This window comes from Trachinotus anak, unplaced genomic scaffold (genome assembly GCF_046630095.1).
Source record: "Trachinotus anak isolate AG129_WGS33_773 ecotype Australia unplaced genomic scaffold, CSIRO_AGI_Tana_v1 ptg000007l, whole genome shotgun sequence".
In the NCBI taxonomy this organism is placed as follows: Eukaryota; Metazoa; Chordata; class Actinopteri; order Carangiformes; family Carangidae; genus Trachinotus; species Trachinotus anak.
In genome coordinates, this window is record NW_027273858.1 from 3,637,329 (window position 1) to 3,659,224 (window position 21,896).

At 39.9% G+C, this 21,896-nt stretch overlaps 1 protein-coding gene across 1 annotated transcript in view; it reads right to left on the reverse strand.

Moving 5' to 3' along the window:
- LOC139622594 (pro-neuregulin-3, membrane-bound isoform) overlaps nucleotides 1-21,896 on the reverse strand; it is a 360,197-nt gene that overhangs the window by 54,702 nt on the left and 283,599 nt on the right. Inside the window, exon 3 of the mRNA XM_071479987.1 lies at nucleotides 11,516-11,589. Within this exon, the coding sequence (XP_071336088.1) occupies nucleotides 11,516-11,589 (74 nt within the window). The remainder of the gene's footprint in view (nucleotides 1-11,515; nucleotides 11,590-21,896) is intronic.

Genomic DNA, 21,896 nt, shown 5'->3' on the forward strand with positions numbered 1-21,896 from the left:
TAAAGAGGTAAAACAAACTTTAAGTAGCAGATGGGGGGGTAAAAGGAATGAATAGTGTAGACAAACAAGAAGAATGAACTGAGGGAAGGAGAGGAAGAAAGCAATGTGCAACTGTGAGACAAGACAGGAAAATTGTCTTGCCCCGTCTTCCAACCTTACCCAGTTATTAATGACCTGTGACTGCAGGGTGGGTGCAAGCAGCGAGCATACCAGCCCACCACTGTTCTGGGATAATCTGCATCCCACTGCCATATTCCTTGCTGAGCACCGTCTGACAAGACCCATACTTCACTGTAAATTGGGCCTTCCAGATCCATTAGGGTCTGTATGTGGGCACAGCCAAAAGTCTTGATCAGATGCTCAATGGAAAACAGAGGAATAAATAAGAAAAAAACAACAGTGCCATGTTGGGGGAGAAAAAAATTACAACGTTTCTGTTTTTAATATTCAAGCTAAAACATTTGTGTAAATATTTTTAGAAAGCTGAGCCACACAGGAGTGCACACAGGATGAATTACTGCAATCAATATGAATTTATGTTCCTTTCTCTCCCTCTCTTTTCTCTCCTCTTTTCTGATTGCTTGCTACTCCTGTCCGTAGCAATAGATGAGTGGAAGGTAAATTGGTCTCGGCAATCAGTATCCATTAAGCACAATTGCAATGGTTGATTTTACGTTTGCCACCGAGTTCACACACAGAGGCTAGACATACACATCATATGTTTTATATATGCCTTTAATATTTTAATATGTTTTTATTTCATATGAATATGTATTTCATATATGTAAATTTTGTGCTTGTACATATGTTGAATTTGCATAGGGTTTGTGTCCCACGATTTGGCAGAGAAACACTGAGGAATCCACATGTAGGTACATACATGCACACAGCAGTGTAGTATGTATTTAATTCAGTCTTTACCTTGACCAGCTGCAGCTCACAGGAGCAGCAGCCATGATAATACTGCTCAGTGATACGTCTGTGATTCTTGTAGGCAGTCAAACAGAGTGTGCTCTAATGCTCCGTGTCAGGCGGGTGGAGACTGAACATTGGTCAAGATGCAAGCGAGCCAGGAGCGGCCCAGCTGGCCAATGAGACACACCTGCAGGTAATTAACCACTGCCTATGTGTGTGTGTGTGCGTGCGTACAAACTGCCAACGCCCTGCTGTGCACCTGGAACCTGGAAAGACTGGGTGTAAATGACGCTGCCCCTGAAAGAGGAAGCTTTAATTAGCATGTGGACAGATGAACTGTTCCAAAGAAGACCAGCACTGATTCTAGCAGCCTCTCAGCAAGTTATGTACAACCCAAAACAAATATAACACACCTCTCTTCATGTGTATAAGACTAAATCTTTTCAAAGTGGAGGTGAAATGGATAGACACGTGTTGGGAATATGAAACCTCCACTGGCAACTGTCTGACATGACCTTGTCCGCCTGAGGGGGAAGTCAGTTTGTCATGCAGCAAGCAACATCATTGGACAGTGAGTGAAACTTTTGGCAAGCTCAGGCTGAGGATGGAGATTCTCCTGAGAATCTAGTGCCACTGTGTACCAATATTTTACCCATAATGTCTGCCTTCCTTCCCTTGCTCACAGTGCTGAAGAAGTACCACTGTGGAAGTGCAACAGAAGCACAAAGAATGTGATCCTGTACCTGCGAGGTCTCTGCATGAGTAGACATATGTGACACCAGAAGGGTGAAACCTGCCTGGGGAAAAAGAGTACTTGAGATTTTGTGAGGTGACACATGCTTCAGAATTGTTGACTTATTTTTTGCCTTTTAGAACCACAAACTTTGACGCCCTATGATCAAGCATTTGTTACTTCATATTCTGGCAATCTGCCCTTGCAGCCAACAAAAAGCCCCAAAAGGACAATTCAGTGCCCACAATAAGACATTTCCATGCTCCAGATTCCCTCATCTTCACTATTTGCTGCATGCACTACATTATATTTCATGTGTGTATACAATGTGTGTCTGCTGTGTTGCTCTCAGCAGCACCTCAGTGTCAGAGGGGACTGAGAGAGAGCTGTGGTGACCCTGCTAAGGGGTTACAGCCTCCTGTTGTTCCTTTATGTTTGAGTGTTATATATTTCGCTGTCCCTTTTGCACAGCCATTGTGGCTTGTTTTAGCAGGAAATGCACAGGTGAAACTATCAACAGTGATGATAATAACATGTTGCCGTCCCAGGAAGCCACGCCAGTGACACTACACAAACTGTGGAATTGACAATTATCAGTATCAAAGGCAGCACTAAGACCTAATAAAATGAGGAGTCAACAGTGAGCAGTGGGTCATTAGTCACCTTTAACAGAGCTGGTTCAGCACTGTGGAAGTTCAGTACTTTGAACCCTGATTGAATGGGTCTAGGATGTTAATAGTATTCAGAAATGGTGGCAGTTGTGATTGGAGGATCCATTATTTTTTAAGTGAATGGCAATTTAGAGATGGGTCATTACTTATTTAGACATTTAACATCAAGACTGCGATATTTGAGCAGAGGCTGGACAAAGGTGTGTTTAAAACATGTGAGGACAGTTGGGCCAATTATATCAAAGGAGTCCTTTATGATGCGTGAGGGCACAACATCATGGGGGAAGTAGTGGGTTTCATGTGGATGTCAGTATTTCTCAATCTGTTGGAGTTAAATCAGGGTAGACCACCTGAACAAAGAGGCGGGGTATCAAAGAGAGAGGGAGGGAACAGTGATCTGATATTTTCAATTTTTTCTATGAAAAACTTAAAGAGCTTTTCATATTAATCATAGAAGAGTATTCTACATAGTTGGAAACATGTGTGGAGAGGAACTTTAATGCAATGCAGCCATTACTAATGTTACAGAAACGTATGTTTTCGACTGCAGATATGACTCCTCTGGCAATTAAGGAGTAAAATATTGTAATGCTTTATTTTTGGTGTTGTATTATGCAGGTTTTGTGATTTTCAGAAACTAATTACAGGAGACTTATACCATTAGATTTGTCAGTAAACATTAAAAAAATATCCCTTGTTAATTATTTCACACATGAGATTTTATTCTTAAGAAAAAACATTAACTAATGTTGTTGATTGATAAATTACCCTCATGTAAGTAATCAACAGCTCTGCCTGGTTTTTCTTACATGAAAGTGCAGGGTACATTTGCTTTGCATCTTTATTAAATTTATACTTACAATCTGAATGTAATTACAGCCTTATTATGTTACTAATTGTAATCCGGTATAGAGTAGTGCATAAAAGGACAAACAAATACACATCTAGTGAGAGAAAAGATGGTGAACGCTATTAATGTGTGAGATGGATTCTTTTCATGTTGTTTCAAAGAGATGTGCTGTCAAAGAGACACTTCTTTTGTTGTTTTAATGGGTACTCTATGTGAATGTTGCCATTTCCTTCACTCCAGACCCACACTAATTAAATGAAAACAAGTTTGTGGCTCTGCAGTGAACCCTTCATACATAGCAAGCATTATTATTTCTATTACTACAAAACATAAAATACAAAATCTTGATCCGGGTTTCAAAAGCTGCATTTAATCTGCTGCTGGTGATTGATAGGCAGTAAAGAAACTCACATCTTATACATCTTAAGAGACAGACTGGCTCAGACCTGCTCTAGCTTTGGTATCATGAGGCCATCAAGCACTCAGGCTTGACAGTTCTTTATCCATATCCTGGTAGGTTGGATTTTTCTTGCCACAATTAGTGAGTGTAAGGAGGAGTGTAAGTACTTCAGAGTGTTAAGCCAGCTCTTTTTGTCCTTGTCTTTCGGATGGTGTGAATTCAGCAACATGTCTCCTGAGACGTCGCTTTTTTCCCTTTCCAGCTCAGTGTGGGAATGTCAGCATGGATGCAAAAAACAAGGATGAAAAAAAAATGTAGAGTACAGGAACAACACACACCCTTGCACACTAGCATACATACACACACACAGTCAAAGAACTGTGAGAAAACTACACCAAGGACATTCTGGAGGAGAGCTCTGTAGCTGCTAACTGCACAGCTTTCCAACTACTGCTTTCTACAGTTACTGGAAGCGACTGATCTCAAAGATATGTCTTTCTTTAATCAAGTCCTTTACTTTAAGGGCCTACGTGTAAGATTTTAAAATGTCTGACTTTTACAACTCCTACTGTTTGAAAAAGACTTTGCATCTCAGAGTAACACAGACTTTTGCACCACCACCATCATATTTCTACAAACATCTACCATCAGAAAAGTGGAGAAAGTGGACACAATATTCAAAACATTGTACAATCAATGTCATGCAAGAACAGCTAAAAATATCATGCAATGCAATACTACAACAAAACTACATAACTATAAGTCTTTCAAAGCTGTTGACCAAGTCAAGTCTGAAGTAATGTCTTCATAGGCAGATTCCAAGCATTTTAACATTGTCCTTTCAATAGTGTGTTTGGACACAGTTAGATAGACATACTCTATTTATGTTGACCTGACAAGAGTCTCCAGTGGAACCTCTTAGGAAGGAGGTCTGGGTGGATTTCTGGATCAGCAAAGCATGTGGTGTGGACCTCCCTAAACTTAACCAGGTCCCCACTCAAGTCAAGTCTTTAGTGAATTAAGTCTTAAGTAAACCAAGTCTCAGAGCAGACAGTTGCAAGTCTACAGCTCCTTCTATTGCCTTAGTGTTCATGTTCATGTCCACTCAGCTTGAACAGATTCAAACATGATACTTTACTGATTTCCAAATGATCTAAAGGCCAGCGACAGAGAGCATCACCTCAGGAACTTGTAGGTGCAGCTCGTAATAATCCACTATATGATATTTTGTTGTGAGTATCCTTGAGATGCTGCATGAAGTGTGCACGTTTTGTACAGTTGTGAGTAAACAACACATGCTCAGCAGAGCATTATTCTAACCATCCAAGGTGACTCACGTTGCCTTTTGACTCAACAGTTGCCCGCCTGATAAAAGCATGACGCTTAAAGCAACCACACATTTTATGCTTCCTTTATATCTTATGGACTGAAACATGCAATACAACGTGAAATACAGGGTTGTATTCTCGGGGAAATTGGACTTGCATGATTACTGCAATGTTATCATCGATGGCGCACACAAACCTGCAGAGCATGAAATCAAATCTCATAAAGATAGTGTGAATTAAATTTGTCTTCAGATTTGAATCTCTAAATCTCTCTCTGTGGGTCTATGGGGTGTGATATGAGGCATGTGCTGTAGATGAGAACATGGTGAGTCTCACTCTGCCTTACAGCGCTGTAAAACGACACCATCTCAGCTCCCAGGTCTTTGATTCAGAGGGGCTGAATGTGTTTTTCAATGTGACCAAGACAATGATTGCAGAGGGGCTATGTAGATGATGAAAGTAGTAAAGAAAGAGATTGAGTTGGAGCAGAGGGGCAAGGGAACACTATTCAAAGAGAATACATTTAGAGTCTCGTCTACGTTAGCTCCTGAATACTGTATCGTCTTGTGCGAGTTCTTCAGAATGGATAGTGCCAATCAGCAACCTCCCAGTTTGAACAACAAAAGACGTCTCGACAACAAAAGCAGTTTGAAATGAAAAAGATTTGACATACTGTATGTAAGGGTAATGACAAAAAAGCCTTTGTTGCTCTTTGACAGATCCGGGGGAAACCTAAACAAATTTTTGATTTCAAACACATCCTGTCAAGTGAGTTAGGTGACAAACTTAGCCGTGAGCATTGTCAGCATTTTGAGAACTAAACGCACATCAGTGAGTCATGTGGACCCTACCCCCCCCAACTCAGATTCTCCATTCTCTGTTTTACTCATGGGAGTTTAAAATGTATATTTTTTAGTTTAAAACCTGGCTCCTAGCTACATCGACCAGTCCTCCAACCCGCACCACAATACAGGTCACTATTGTCAACCCTCATATAGCAACCTCCTGAAATAGCCCCCCCTACGGCGGCAAGTGTGTTGGAACTTGGTTATCGTATGATAAATGCGCAGACTGTTGCAATGGTTACTATAATACCAGTCATGGCTTGGTTAGGTTCAGGAAAAGATGGTGATTTAAGTTTAAATAGGTACTTCCTCAACATTAGATGGTCTTTGTTGTCATGGTTACAATAATAACGTGGTCACCTTTGTTGAACAGTCATGGACAATAGAAACAACATAAACTGCTACTTTCACATGGGATTCGAACACCGCTCTTCTGCGTCTCTTTGACCCATCCATCCACCCCAAACTATGGGCTTTTTTTTTTTTTTTTTTTTTTTTTTACAGGACAGTCTCTACGTTAACCCTCTTCGAGCCAGAATGTGGTGTAACATCTTCAAACAACCCACACACTGAATTTTGAGCCAGTGTTTTTCTGTTTCTGGCTTCTGGCTTCATCAGAAAAGCACAAAAACATATTTTGGGGTCTTGTAAAATTCAGTGAGTGGACAAACTCTCCTTTTTCCTTGTGTGAGCTGTCTGTTGTCCTGCATCTGTGCCAAACTTTCCACCTTCTTTGCCTTGAAAATTGGAAGCTGTGTCATACTTCTTATTCTACACTCAAGACTAAAACTTTGTGTTACTCATTTGAAATTTTAGTCTTTGGTACACTTGTTTACAGCTGCATCGGGAAGCAAAATCAATAAAACCTTTTGCATCTCTCTTGTTAAAGCTGATACTGGGGGTTACATTATGTCTCCTTATCAATTAATGATTAGTCTAAATTGGTCTAAAACAGATATTTATAAATGATTGACACCTTACAATTCAGATCCATCCTCATTTTCACCTCATGTGTCTTTAAGGTTATTAAAATCATCTCATTCCACACTGACAGTATTCATGTTCTGTATGAACTTGTTCCATCTGGATAAAATATTCAAATCCAACCTTGCCTGCTCCCATCAAATGGAAAAATTCTAGATGTCTTGTGCATTTTGTACACATTTTCCTAATTCCTGATTCAGCCTGACATATTTGGTACCTTTAGAAACTCCACTAGAATGCAAAGTAAAATTCTTTTGCTTTGAGCAATGTTTGGCTGCATGGAATTAATTTGTTTGGACCTTTTCAAGGTCTAAACTGCTTAACATCTCCATCCAGTGTAAGAATTTGCTGCTTTACTTATATAATTATAAATTTAATATTTTGGGATTTTGGAAATCTTAAAGCCTTTGCTTTCAGAACTTGTGGTATTTTTCACAGTTTTTTCTATATAGACTAAATGACCGATCCATTAATTGAAAAATATTGATAAATGTGATGAATTTCTAGTGAGGACAATCATTACCTGCAGCTTTATGTTTTTTTTTTCTTCATTCCTCTTGAATATGTCTGTTTAACCCGATGTTTGCCTGATGCAAACATGTCTGACATTTAATTATATATGTGTTATTCATCTTGGAGCCTATTATTCAACATTGTTTTGCAGTTTATGAAACCAATATTTTATCCAAATCATATTCTGAATTGTTTGAATTATAGGATGTAGTATTTCTCATTTTGTTGAGGAGACAAACGTTTCTCTCTCTCCCTGCCTTGCCTTGTATCTCACCACCATTCTGTTTGTATAATCCTTGGAGTCATGACACTGCCTTCGTCCTCCAAGACCCTGAGACAGTGTGATAGCCTGACTAGGAAGATTTGTCTGCTTTCATCCAGCTACTCTCCTCCTCACTCTTGCACTTCCTTCCCTTCTGTCGGGCCTGCAGCATGCCAGAGGTCCTTGGCAGTGTGCGTCTGCCCTGCTGGTGAACCTTTTTAGCTAGCACAATTCGAGCCTCGGTCCATCTGAGGCCCGTGCCACTTAGTGTTAGGAGATGAGTTGGACAGAGAACTGTAGACTGGGGAGAAAGGATGAGGTCTGACGCTTGGACGAGATGCGTGTTGAGGGACGGATGGCACGGAGGAGGTTAGCGAGAGACAGATGGGGGCGAGAGGGGGGCCGTCTGGAGGGAAATTTGGAAGAGGGAGCAGGGGTGTCAACACTGAGGCAAGCTCGAGCACGAGACACAAAGGTAACCCGGGAAATTAGGATTTGATGAGCTGTGAGCAAAGGAGTCAAGGAAAGTGATGCAATGAGAAGATTATCTGCGGGGAGAGGAAAGAAGAGGGAAGCCACAGTCCGCCACTCTTCTTTCCAACTTTGCACTTACCAACTTTTTGAAGCAGGAAGTAGTTGTATAAAATGGGAAAAAAGGAAGAAAAAAAGGTGGTGTTACTGAAAAAGGAAATCCATAGGTTATATGACACTGTGTTTTGTAATAGAGAACAGTGAACAGGGGACTTGTCAGAAATAAAGGAGGTAGCTGAGAGCAGGATTGCAGCCAGTGAGACGAATGACCTGAAAGTAGGTCAATCGATTCTTACTATTAGAAAATGAATTGAGGATAGAGCTTTGGCAGAGAGGTGGAGAAAGTGGCAAAGAATAGATGAGGGAGATTAGAAATGAATGAGGGAATGTGGTGTGAGCTAAAGCTGATACAAACAGAAAGGTGTTGGGGATGTTTCGGGTTCAGCCGGGATGCCAAACAGTGAGAACACACTTTCTTTTTTTCTCTTAGTTCCTCCTCAGTAATGACCTGGTAACTTGCAGACAATATATATGGAAATTCATGAGAAAGAGACCTGTCGATTAACAGACTAATAATCAGTAAGTGAGTTAGGCAAGAAAACCAATTTGAGGTTATGGTGAAATTTTGGTTCTGGGTTTGCTGGAGAACAACTGTTTGTTGATGCTGAAACTCAATTCTCTTCACCCCTGGAGTTAAGTGGAATATTGTTGAGGCTGTAAGAGTCTAGATGCCTGAGCTTGTTTTCATGAGACACAGAGAAAGCCAGGGCATGCAGCTATTTTCTGTAGTTTCCAAGCATCCACAGACACACAAACAAACTCCCCTCTTCCTAACCTTAACTCTGCATAATATTCGTTCAGGTGCAGTTTTCAACTGTTTCCAACAGCAACATTTCAGAGTACACTTACACTTTATTTGACAGTTCAGTAGTTTCCTAGAATGTTTCCTGACTTTAGAAAGTTGTGTGGAATTTAAAAAAACACTTGTTAACTTCCTGAGGATTGTTTCATTTAAATCCAGGTGAATATTTCTTCATTGTTTTGTTATAGTTAGAAATTTAATCTGGTATATATTTTATACTCGCCTGTAAATATGGCTCACCCATAACATAAGACACTATGTAGAAGATCTAAAATATATTGCTCATATATATTCTCATATATAACCTCATTATGGAGACCCTCACTTGTTTAAAAGGTCCCACATATATAAAGTGTGATGTCCATGTCTTTTTTGATTAGAAAGCAGGTCTAGGTTCTATATTAATTATTATCAATATGCTCAGTCCACAGAGAAATGCACACAGCCTGTATTCAGAAACTGAGACTTAAATGTGATGTCACAACTATACAGGCCCCGCCCTTAGCCATGCCCCAGCCCACCGAGGCCCAACATCCAAAATTGCAGGATTTGGTTTCTCTGAGTGTTTACCTGAAATCTGTTATATTTTTATGCAATCACTAAGAAAACAGTCAGCCAATCAGAAGCGAATCTTCTTATATATATCAACATGTTAAATAAAACACTGAAAAAGTGTGAAATATGGGACCTTTAATGTGTGTACTGTTTGTACTTGTTTTGTCATTGAAGGACTCCAATTGGGATCTGAGCATAAACATGATTGGAACATACTTTAGACACAGCCTTGTGACTTTTATGAAAAGAAATTTTAGTATTAAAATCAGGCTCAGGGAGCCCCAGACCTCTCGAGCCCCTGAAACAGTGCCCAGGGATACAAACAATGAGACTGAGAACACTTTTTGTAATGCTTCTTCACTATGATCAACAGATACAGTAACAACACAATCAGCAACTGTTTCCATCTGACATTTGACAAATTGTTTTAGTGATGAGGATGGTAACGGTTCTTAGCTACCAATACGTTCAGGTCAGTAGGTTTGGTGTACAAACAAAGCGATGGGTGTCACTTGAATGAACACCAATGTTGTTCTAACAAGGACAATTACCCTAATACTTGCTTGGAATTAAAAACCTCATTATGGAGACTTAATTAATTAACTGGAAAGTAAAGGATATTAAGAAAGAGCAAGTGATAACAGTGTTGTTGCATTTGCCACATTGAATCTACACGTCTCATTTATGGCACATTCTCCCCTGCAATCAAGTAGAGAATTTTATATTCATAATGAGAAATTTTAATTTCATAATATTGCCACATAGAGGGATTTTTTGACACTGGATAAATACAAAGTAAAAATCCCAGAGGCACATCGCTGTCCTTTACACTGGTGTTATTACAGCGTCCGGCTTGTTAGTGGGAAAGTCACAGATAAGCTAATACATTGCCTCTATGTTAGTGCCCCAGTGACAAGGTTGCATTTTTTGGAATGAGGTTAGAGGAACGAGGAAATTAATATAGCACAGATAGTGAGTGTTATGGACAGAAGTTATGGAAATATGTGTGCTTCCCTCAGCTATATGACATTGAGAGAACTATGGGATGGGGGAAGTGATGTTAGGAGAGGATATTTGAGAAAGCAGTGAATGGAGAGGAAAATTAAAAAGTAATATGAGGACCAACAATGACTTTATGTAGAGAAAGAACTGAGTATAACAGAATAAGAACATTTAAGGTTACATAAAATGTTGTTACTTAAACATAACAAACTTAACTTAAACATAACAACAAAACTTGCCCGGAGATTGTTTGGAATTGCCAGAAGCAATATATTTCACTGGTATAATGCAAAGTAATTAAATCTGGCTTGAGATTTGTAAAGGAATCCTTGTTTTTATGCTTTGCAGTGGTCTTGTTTCACAGTGTGTATCAGTGCAGCAGTGGTTTTCATTTTTCGACCCACAGCCCTGCTGGGTTTCTAATCAGGGACTGATGCTCACCTGTGATGCCAGGGGAATGCAATTATTGTAACTACAATCATCCAGCTGGTTAGATCAAAAACCAGCAGCACTCTGGCTTCTGAGGACCTGCATTAAAACCCACTGTTACAAACTCCATTGTCCACTGTGCACTAAGGACACTAGCTTTGGGACACTAATATAATTTTAGTCCAGTATGACTTGTAGTTAGAGGAGGAACCATGCCTTGTCTGCATTGCTGCGATGGCGCACAGCATTTCTAAGGCATATATGCATATTTCAAAGGGAAAAATACAATAAGCCAAAAGACTATGGATTTTACACAGAGCAGATTTTTATTTATGCTGCTCGGTTGAGTGCTCTTGTAATAGTCGCCAAGGTGCTATTATCATACATTAGTCTGTCTATAATGTTTGCATGGCAGAGCTGAGGCATTGGTAGTGAGAACACATATATGCTAAATGTTGGTTTAAGATAACATCTGATTTTCCCTACAGTGTTATTAATACAGATCAGTAATATGAGTAAAGCGTACAGCAGAGTAAATGTTCCTCCAGCTGAAACATGACCTCCTCTGTTTGATGCACATTTGATGGCTGTTGGTACAGTGTATACACTGAAGTAAAAAAAATGTGGAAACTCACTTGGATCAGACAGGATGGAGTCTGTCTTGGGCAGAAACTGGTCACAGCGGATTCCCTGGTATCCTTCTCGACACCTGGTGGAGAAAAACAAAAAGAAAATAAATAATCAGGCAGTGAGTCAGGTCAATGTGCCAGGAAACAAACAGCCTTACAACTGATGCTGTGAATAAACTGCCTTCTTGTTGCTTTGAGACAAATGTAGTAATCCCAAAATAAGGGCTGCAGCAGCAAAGGAGTATCCAATCCCCATTAACTGACACCATATAACCTTTCTTTGCGTTTGCTTGAATGAGTTTCAGGTTTCTTGCTTGGTCGCCGGGAGTCCTCAAAGACATGGTTTCTGGATAGTCCAACTCAAACTTTCAAGAAATTTAAACAGTTAAATTTGATTGGCACATTAGCGAGAGTGCCAGGCAATGATCATTAAGCAGCTAATGAATTCTGAAATGTGCTTGGGCGGCTCTTTAGAAGTGTACTAGAAAAAGACTATGCATTGAAGAGATGTGTTTTTAATTAGCTTAAGACCCATAAATATACTCTTATCAACATATGGAAATGTAATGGTGTCCTACAGTGCACAGAGCTTGCATGGAGGCTAAAATACCAGTATACAGTGCAAAGCCTAATTGGGTACCTCAGTTGGTTTGGTTATCTATCTCTGCCTCTGGCCATTTGTACCTTGCCTGCTGTTCTGTTTTTCTCTGACACCTCTTGAGGAAAATAAAAGTGTTATGCATGCAAATAAAATACAAACTTCAGCAACAGAAATAACATGTGCTTGCTCTCCAAATCTGACCCCCACTATATCAGCTCAATCTATCATTCGGTCACCTTCTCAACTATTCTGTTTCAATAAGTCTCAATTTTCTCTTCTATCCAACCTGCATCCCAATTTCTCCCCTGTTTACCCCTGTGGCTTTGTTTCATGGACTTTTCTGGAATTAATCTGTATCTACTCTGACAAGCTGACAGCAGAGCAAATATACATATCCCAGTGGCCCTGCTTTTGGAGACCCCCAACTGAGAGAGCATCTATGTCCACCCAGACAAAACCCAGAGGCTGTGCATAGAGATCAAGTTTGCAGAGGAATGTAGTGCAACACATGAAAGGGTTTGCTTTGTGCAGAATGATGATGGCTGCACTCCTGTTTGTCTTTCATCTACAGTGAGTAATTTTCAATTATTAAAAGAGCTGTAGTAGGCGGGATAGATGCACTCGACTGTGCAGGCCAGTGCTATGCATAAAGAGTATCTTCACTGATGGGAGGGAAAGGTGATAAGACATATGGTGAGAAGAGTTTGTGACATTTATGCTGATTCTAAATGACAACAAAAATGCTAGTGCATGAAATGAAGTGAATCTCCAGGTCTCGTATAACACAAACTTCTTATCTTAAGTCATTAGGGTCTGCCATGAGCCTCTAAACGAGTAAGTTCCACCTTTTGACGTTTTGTTGGTTGTATAAAAGCAATGCAAGAGCAGCCACATGGTTTAAATGTTTTAGCTACATGGTGGACAAGTAAAGGTTAGGATGGTTAGACAGTTAGGGGAATTTATTTAAGATTTTAGGAAGTTAGGAAGTTTGTGTAATGCACTTTTCCGAAAGTTAGGACAGGAACATTGACTTAGCAACTATTCATCTCAAATGGCTTTTTTTCCTCCCTAAATCAGGTCCTGTCCCTTGGATCTGTAAGTTAGGAAGATTGTGAGATAATATGCCCCCTTATGTCTAACAGATAATTGGACCAAAGAAGTGTCAGCAATCAAGAGACTCACAAGTTATAGACCTTTACATTTAAGTGAATCTGGACCACTGGCATACCTTACTGCTACATCACTAAAGAACTGTTTATTTCACTTGTGCTTTTCCTACTATGACAAATGGTGAAGTGACCTTAGTTCATCATCACTTTAGTTTAATTGCAGTTTGAAGGCAAACTGGAATAAATCCACCTGTATTCATTGTATTCATGAGCGAACAAGTCACATTTCTGCCAAAAATGGTAACAACACTGGTCGCCATGGTAACCCAAGGACATTTTGTCTGTAACCACACAACTGCATGTTTTCCTCATTATATGTATGAGGGCTTCTTCTAGTCACATTCATCACACCTCATCACTTCGATGACAGATGGTCAGGATATCAACCATGCTGTTAAGGACACTGCAACAATCTCATCATTTGTCAAGGCGTCAGCGCCGCTGCCTCTTCGAGTTTGTTGTTCTCAGTTTTTACAGTCGCAAAGCCTGATGCCAAATTTGTGATGTGTGGGAGCCAGAGACCAAAACAAACATGAACGGACACCAGTTGTCTTATTTGAAAGTTGCAGTTTTAGTGAAATGCTGTTCAGACTTCAGCTGCCTCATCAGATGCTTCAATTGAGGATGAAAGTCCGAGACATCAACACTATCACTTAAAACACAGCAGGACTTTTCTCTGTGCTTGATGCGTGGTCATTTCACATCTCTCCATGCCAATGTGACCTTAACTGACTAAACTTTGACAGGAGGCAACCTTTGTCACACCAAGTGGAGGTGAGGAAGATAATTAAAAGAATAGAGGATTAACGTAGTGACAGAGAGTGCTCATTAAGAGAGACTGTGGAAGTGAGAAGCATAGGGCAGTGATTAAACTGAACAGAGTGTGGGTAAAAAAAAAAGAAGAAAACTGAGGTGAAAGGGAACACAATATAACACACAAGTGTGTAGAAATTGCCTCCATGTTGTGCGGTCACTGTAGTATCCTTCTTCATCATGCACTGTGTAGTATATGAAGTTATTATATCCCCCAACTCATTTTTTCTTGTGCCTGTACTGTTCCCAGCAGAGATCACACATCAGAATGAGACTTCATAAAGCTGAATAAAAGACAGTTGGAGGGTGCTAAAGAGTTGCATACCTTCTAATTAGCACTGCAGTCATTAATTAAAAGAAAACAGGATGAGATTGCATGAGCATGCATGTGTGTGAGTCTCTCACAAATATACAAAGCTGCACAGAGAAGGGGATATATATAAACATGCTGCCTGGAGGATGAAGTGTAAAAAATACCACGTGTTGGTGCACAAAGACACACAAACATATGCCTAACAGAATGTATAGGCAAAGAGCACATCCCATTTATGCAGTTCAAAAGTTCTGCATATATCTGGGAAAACATGTAGCTTTTTACCTGTGATGTAAACTGAACATTCATGGCTGAAGAATACAGCACTGGGTCTTTGAAGAGATCATACTGAAACTGAAGTGCACAATCAACCTCTCAATGACAAGTAGCTCTTTGATTCAGCTTTACCCAGTTTCAGTCGACTTCTTCTACATGCAGACACCAATTAAAGCTGTACTAATGAAGCTCGGCCAAAGTTCAGTCAGGAAGACTATCTGCTAGTCCATTCCTTCTAAGGCACAAGCACTGTTTTCTTTTATATCTAAGCCCCAGAAGCTCATTCATGTTTTCATCCACTCACAACTCGACACACTGACCTTCAGGCAATCACTTGTAAGCAGTCAAACTTTAAAAGTGGTCTCTGTCTCTGCTGTTGTTCAGCTCTTATTTCAGCACCTTAAAGAATTTGTGACACCCCCCACCGCCACCACCACAACTGTGGACACCTGACTCCCTCTCATGAAGATGTTCACATCCTTTAGCTCCATTCGTCATCACCACTACCAGCATCTAATTGGAAGCACTTTACTCCTATGGACCACTTCTCGTGACGATCCAGTGCCAAAGTCTATTTGTTCTGTTGACAAGAAAAAATCTATTGTTCTTCATATTTCTCATCCTCTTTTGTTCCTCCTCTTAGTCTCTCCTGATTGAACTACTTTTGATCATAACCAGGGTATTATATTCATATGCATTTGATCATAAATAACCTAACTCATTCTAGCTCAAGTTGCACTGATCACTGATACATTACGTCCAGATTGCATGTCTCTGAAAAGAGACATACTAAAACAGAAGCAAGAAAGAGCCAAATGGAGGTAAATGTTTGATGTTATTTAGCCTTGCTCTCATCTTCAGGACACTTACACAGTAACATTCCCATTTTGAAGCTGCTCAGTGCCACTACAGCTGCTCCAGTTGGTGTTGCTCAAAGGTGTCTTAGGAATTTATCCTGCAGGTGCAGGATTTTAACTGCGTTTAGGCTCCAAATTACACATGTTGCAATTTCCAACTTTACAAACTCTGTTTAAACATCTGATTAATGCAAGTGGACTCTGTCCTCATATTAAAAGCCATGACAGAGCTTTGGTATCTTCTGCATGTTCTGCTGTATAGTCTGTCATTTACAAAATTTGTGCAATCCAGAGAGGCTGGAAAATGGAAAATGAAGATATATTTCTGAAATGTTCTTCTTTGTAACCACGTAGTTTTACTGCTCTTCCTGGGTTGGAAGAAGACAGAAAACATTCATCATATCCACAGATCCCCCCTCAGATACCAAAGATGTGATACAAATAAAATAATGAGGCAATTTGCAGTGTCAAACATCAAAAGAATTATTAGAGATCTACGCGACTGCTCCTCTCTCCTTGGCAGGGTGGCAATTTAGACCAATTTAATACAGTGCAGCCACACAGCAGCGTGAGGCTCAATGGTCTATTAAAAGAAAATATGCCACAGTGTGTTGGTCAGAATCTGACAGGTTGGCTCAATGATCTTCACATTTTCTCAGCATGGAGTACGTTTTCAAGCAAAATGACTAATACCTTCAGTAAACTGGCAAACACATAACAGGAAATGGTCAAGAAAGTGCGGTTTCTGTCACGGTTGGACCCTGACCTCACAGTAATCTGTTCGCCGAGTATTTTGGTAAGGAGGTAAATATCCCCATGACAACTGCATCACTTTATAAATGAAAATGGTTCATGCATCTCAATCTTAATTTGGTACAAAGTAAAAGCTTCAACATTTTAGATTAATACTTGTTCATAGTCAACCTGCCAATCAATCACTGTTCTAAACTCGCCCTGAACAGCACTACCATAAGTATGGATTCTTTTTTTTTTTTTTTTAAATGATGCTCTCCTGTGTCATATTCCTGTGTTTTGTTGACCCATGCATCCACCAAAAACCTTCTCACTCCATAAACCACGTCACTGCACTTTTACTTTTGCTCCTGTCATAATTAATACGGATACTAGATGTGGCCTAACAAAACGTAACTATGGGTCATAAAACCATAATGCAAAAACAACCTATGGGCTTGTTTTTTTACAGGGCAGTCTTGGAATTTCCTCTTTTTTGAGGCAAGTGGACAGGTTCACAGGGGCTATATAACACTGGGAATAAACATTGTAAGACACTGAGCAAGTCAATTGACTAACTTGTGACAGGATATTTAACACAAAGTTTTCTAAAATCAATAAGGCACAATTATTGCTTCATTTACACAATTCCAAAGCAAAAGTTTTGGGTGTAATAATGAGAAACAAAAACACAGAGCCGCATGCGCAACCAATGTGGGACAGGAGGAACAGATATTCTTTGACTGTGTTATTTGTAATTAGGTTTTAAGCTCAGATAGTGAAGATTTACCAGCTGTTACTGTGGATACTCAATAAAGCCATATCGTTTGATGTATCAAATCCTAATGTAATCCCATATGTCTGCTCAGCTTTAATAGCAACTTGCTGCTTGGAGGTTTGTTTAATCAGACCTGCAGACAACCAAATACAATCGACAGCCCCGACTTCAAAGGAGGCCTGAGATGATTACTTTTCTACTTTAATGACATTACATATCGCTCACCCGTATGCGTTTCCATTCATTCCTGCCTTTCTTGATGGGACAGAAAATTGAAATGAAAATCTAGCTGCACTGTGTATCATCTCATTTCTTCCAGACAGGGTGATTGAAATGCATCTGGGGCGCCATGTCTCAGCCTTTCAGAGGCAGGCAGGAGAGGTTCACAGGGGCACTGTGTGCATTGTATGTGTTGTTGTGCTTATGTGTCTGCATATGTGTTTGTATGTTTGTTTTTCACGCAAAAGGTTCTCTTGGAAGTACTTAGGAATATGCATATCAGTGTGTGTGCTTTTGTATGTGATAAGGACCACTGTCTGAGAGGATGTCTAGCATGCCAAACATTTGTTCCAGTAGAGCTCTACCCACATTCAGATGAGTGACTTGCACAAGGATAAATGTATTGGAAAAATTAGTAGGATGGTGAACTTGTTGCATATGCAGGTACAAGCTTTTTTCATAAGGATCTCCTCGCCTGGTCTTCAAAGTTCAGCTGGTCTTAGTCTAAACAAAGATGCACTTTCATTGTAGTCAATGTCACCTGTTGGAGAGATGAAATATATCTAGATGTGAGACTTGCTAACAGTGCTTTGGAGTATGAAAAAGTGAGGTGTATTTGGAAGACACAGTAAGCCAATCTTTAAACTGTCAAAACAGCTGTTTCCTCAGGCACAAGACACATTTTTTAAATTATTTGCTGGTGAATTTTATGCTTTAGTTAAATAGCTGAAAGCAGAGAGATGATCGGAAACAAGTGAAGAAAGAGATGGGGACTGTCTTGCAACAAAGGTCCCCAGACAGACATGAACCGCGGGACACTGCATTTGTGGTTGGTGCATTAACCCCTAGGCTAGGCTACAGAGCCCAGACAAGACAACTTTATTGGTGCAGTGGGAGGGGAGTGAAAAAACATAGCAGATTACTCCTGCTTGTTGCATGTAACCAGTCAATTTAGATGTCTTATCGGTGGTGAGTGTTGGCTGGATTTAAGCAATAGCTAAAATCCACCTTTGGGGAAACGAGACCCTGCACACCAGCTCTCCAGACGTGCTCTGTCCTGATGTTTTTATCACGTATTTTGTGACCTCAATTCCCCTTTTCTCTCCTCTGTTCCTTCACCTCCCTCCCTTTACACTCTACTTCACTGAACCAAAGGGAGAATAGGAAATTAAACAACACTTTGTGAAGGCCTGTTTGGCATCACAATACAACACCATGAATATTCTCTCTATATGTGTGCATAACTTTCTCAATGCATTGTATTGAGAAGTATTTTGTTGTTGTTGTTGTCATGGTCATTCGGTTAATAAGTACAGAAGGGCTTTTTTTTTGTAGAGAGTTTCATTTAGAGATTGAACTCCAATTTTCTGATCCTTTAAAGGAAAGATTACACATTACATACTAATAATTATTACAATTGAGCAACTGAAGAACATACTGTATTTGCTGCTTGTGTTGTGGTCTAATTATGGTCTAATCCAATTCCAGTTTAATTCCTGCAAATGGCCTTTCCAGGGTTATAATCACTAAAGTAGCTTTTTGAGTAAGCCTGAAATTTTCAAGGGGAAGAAGAACATATTCCTTTAGTCAGCAATTTTAAAAGTTAGTCAGATTGGATCTTAGGGCACTGTGAAGCTCCCTGGCTTCTGCTATGTTTAAGTGCAGATATGACCCATTTGGAATAAAATGTGAAGGAAAACTTCAACAAACTTCAGTCTTAAAGTTGACATCACAACCTGAGTCAAGCGAGGTTAAAAGGCACAGAATCCAAATCCCAAACAGGCCAATGTTGAGTTTGGAAATCAAACTCTGCAAACATCCTGACCTCAGTGTATCTCCAAGGGCCCAGTCGTCTCTAACACTTCCTACTGATTCTCTCTGGATGTTTCCAGTTGTCAAGTGCAACTGACTGCTGAGCTTCTCGTTTTTTTTTAAATAAAACATGCCTCCTACTGAATGTTGCAGGACGTGCCATGGTGTTTGAATGTGTGCCCCTTTCTTCGTCTCACCATGAGCCCCGTGAAACCTTACCACCATCTCTCAACCCTTTCAGCAGAGGCAGGAAGTTACTCAATAATTCACAGCTCCACCTGGCTGCTGGTCCCAAAATTAAAAACACCACTCCCTCTGATGCATCTTATATTTTATTCTTTTTTAAATACTCACCTTTTACCTCAGCTTCTTTCCTTTTTTCCTCCACCTCGTTTTCATGCTTTCTACTTTATGTAAACCAAAGGTAGAACTGGGTTAGAAGAAAAGCATTCATGGAAGTTAGAGGAAGGTGTTTGGCACTCATACTATGTAACTGAACTGTCTTTCACCCAAATTCTTGTTATACATTTGGAAGCCAAAATAAAGTGAAACTGCATTTGTCCAAGAAATCCCCCCCGGGGAATAGAGCACAAGAGCTACTTTAGCTCATTCTGTATCTCTCAAGCAGTCACTACCTCCAGACAGAAGAAATGAGGAGACATGAAAGATGTCAAACAATAGGACTCGTGTCCTCACTAGAGAATGACAGCATTAGTTGTTTGTAAAACAAACCATGTGCTGTATCTTCTTTTGGCAAGCAGTCCCTTTATGGTTATGTGAATAATGCCTGAAAACAGAAAGTGTTGTCACTGTTGTTGAAAACAATGTATGTTAATGTTGACAAGCAAAGGCGTGCAGTAAATTGTGTGAAGTTAAATGGAAAAAAAAAAAAACTCTTTCAGGTTGAATAGATGCACATACAAAGCACCAGACTTCAACAGCAAAGAACCACAGTTTGCATTGTATCTCTTCTAAACATTATTGCTGCTTTATTATTATTATTATTAAACATTATTGCTGCTAAGTTCACAGAAAGGGGATCTTTCCCTGACCTTAGAGAGAAACCTCATCGGGGTCAAAAGATGAGATCAGCTTGGATTTATAAAAGTTAAGCCGGATTTAAGGCATTGCAATGTATCTATGGAGTCTACAGGTGCAGCTGATGTGCTATCCTTAAAATTTAACTATATGTCGAACCTATGGCGATAACACAGAAGCTGTGTCCCAATTCAGGGACCACATCCTTCAGAGACTGCCTTTGAGGACCGATTGTGTCACAGCAGCGCGACTAGGCTGTCTAATTTGAAAGGATCCTTCAGATGTGGCTGAAAATGCATCCTTCTTTTTCTGGGCAATGAAGGCTCCAGCAGGTGGATCCTTTGATAATATGGCAGCAAACAACACTGACAGGGAGCCCAAGGATTATTACACTTGTAAGTATGGGTTTTAGTTCAGTTGTACAGCTAACAGTACAACTATCAAAAAATCAAGGGCATTAAAACCGTAAGTGTTGTCAAGGTTGCCAGGTGACAAGAATGGCAACACAACACAAATCTTATTTAGGTTGGGCCTTCACAATCTATGATGGCTGCAAAGGGCCACACCTTCGTAGAGCGCTACCCCTGAATTGGTCTACAAAGCTGGCTGGGATTATTAAAACTGAAGGCAACGTTTGGGAAGTGAAAGAAAGACTCAGCAGTCTTTTTGTTTTCAGTTGAACACATCTAGTAACGCCATCTTGTGCTCTATTCCCCGGGGGTGGGGGGGGATTTCTTGGATCCAGTTTCACTTCATTTTGGCTTCCAAATGTATAACAAGAATTTGGGTGAAAGACAGTTCAGTTACATAATATGAGTGCCGAACACCTTCCTCTAGCTTCCACAAATGCTTTTCTTCTAACCCAGTAACGTCATCTCCTCTGCAAACCTAAACTCTGGACAAAAACAAGGCAAAATAGTTACCTGGATGTAACCGTCTTGACCACTGTTCAAGCCTACAAGGGATGAGTATTTAAGATTCAAACAACTTTCAGTATTTCCTTCACCTTAACCATAATCCTATCCTAATCTGGCCATGGGCACTCCCTAACCTGAAGAGACAACGGTGCACAGAAAACAACATTTTGATTTAGTTAAAGTCCAGCAAGAGAATCAGGATTCTTTTATCTACTCGGTAAAGTCCTTCCTGTTTACATTACTCTTCTCTCCAGTTCAGTAGAAGTCACCTATAAGTACTTCTTATACTGTAGAAGACTATCATGTCACTATCTATAAATACATTCCTGTGTCTTGATCTCGATAACAGCTGGAAATACCATTCACAGTGAGATAACACTTAATATCTAAACCCTTATCTTTTTTCCATTCTGCCCCCTCTCTCCAGTCTTCTCCCTGTCTTTGGCTTTCTCTCCTTATGCAAATTAACACTTTATTACTTATCTCTGTGCTTAATAATTCCCTCCCCCTAAGTCACTTTGATTAGTTTGTTCGTTCTATCGATGGTGGGATCCAGGGAGTATCTCTTCATTGCATCTGAATGTTAAAGGGAGTACTGAGGTACTTAGATCGATTAAATTAGCCGTTATCTCTGCTGTTGACAAGCAGCAACTTTTTTTATTTTATTTTTTTTACCTCCACCTGCTCAGCAAGAGCAACCTATACAGTATGCATAGACATACATTAAACTTAAGATCCAGGAAGGTTGATAGGGTGCTTCTACAACTAAGTCTTTTCAAAGTTAATTCTTAAGTAATTTTCCTTTAGAACACTAAATTAAATCTGAGAGACTGTGGCTCCTTCTTCTGGACAGTTTAAAGTC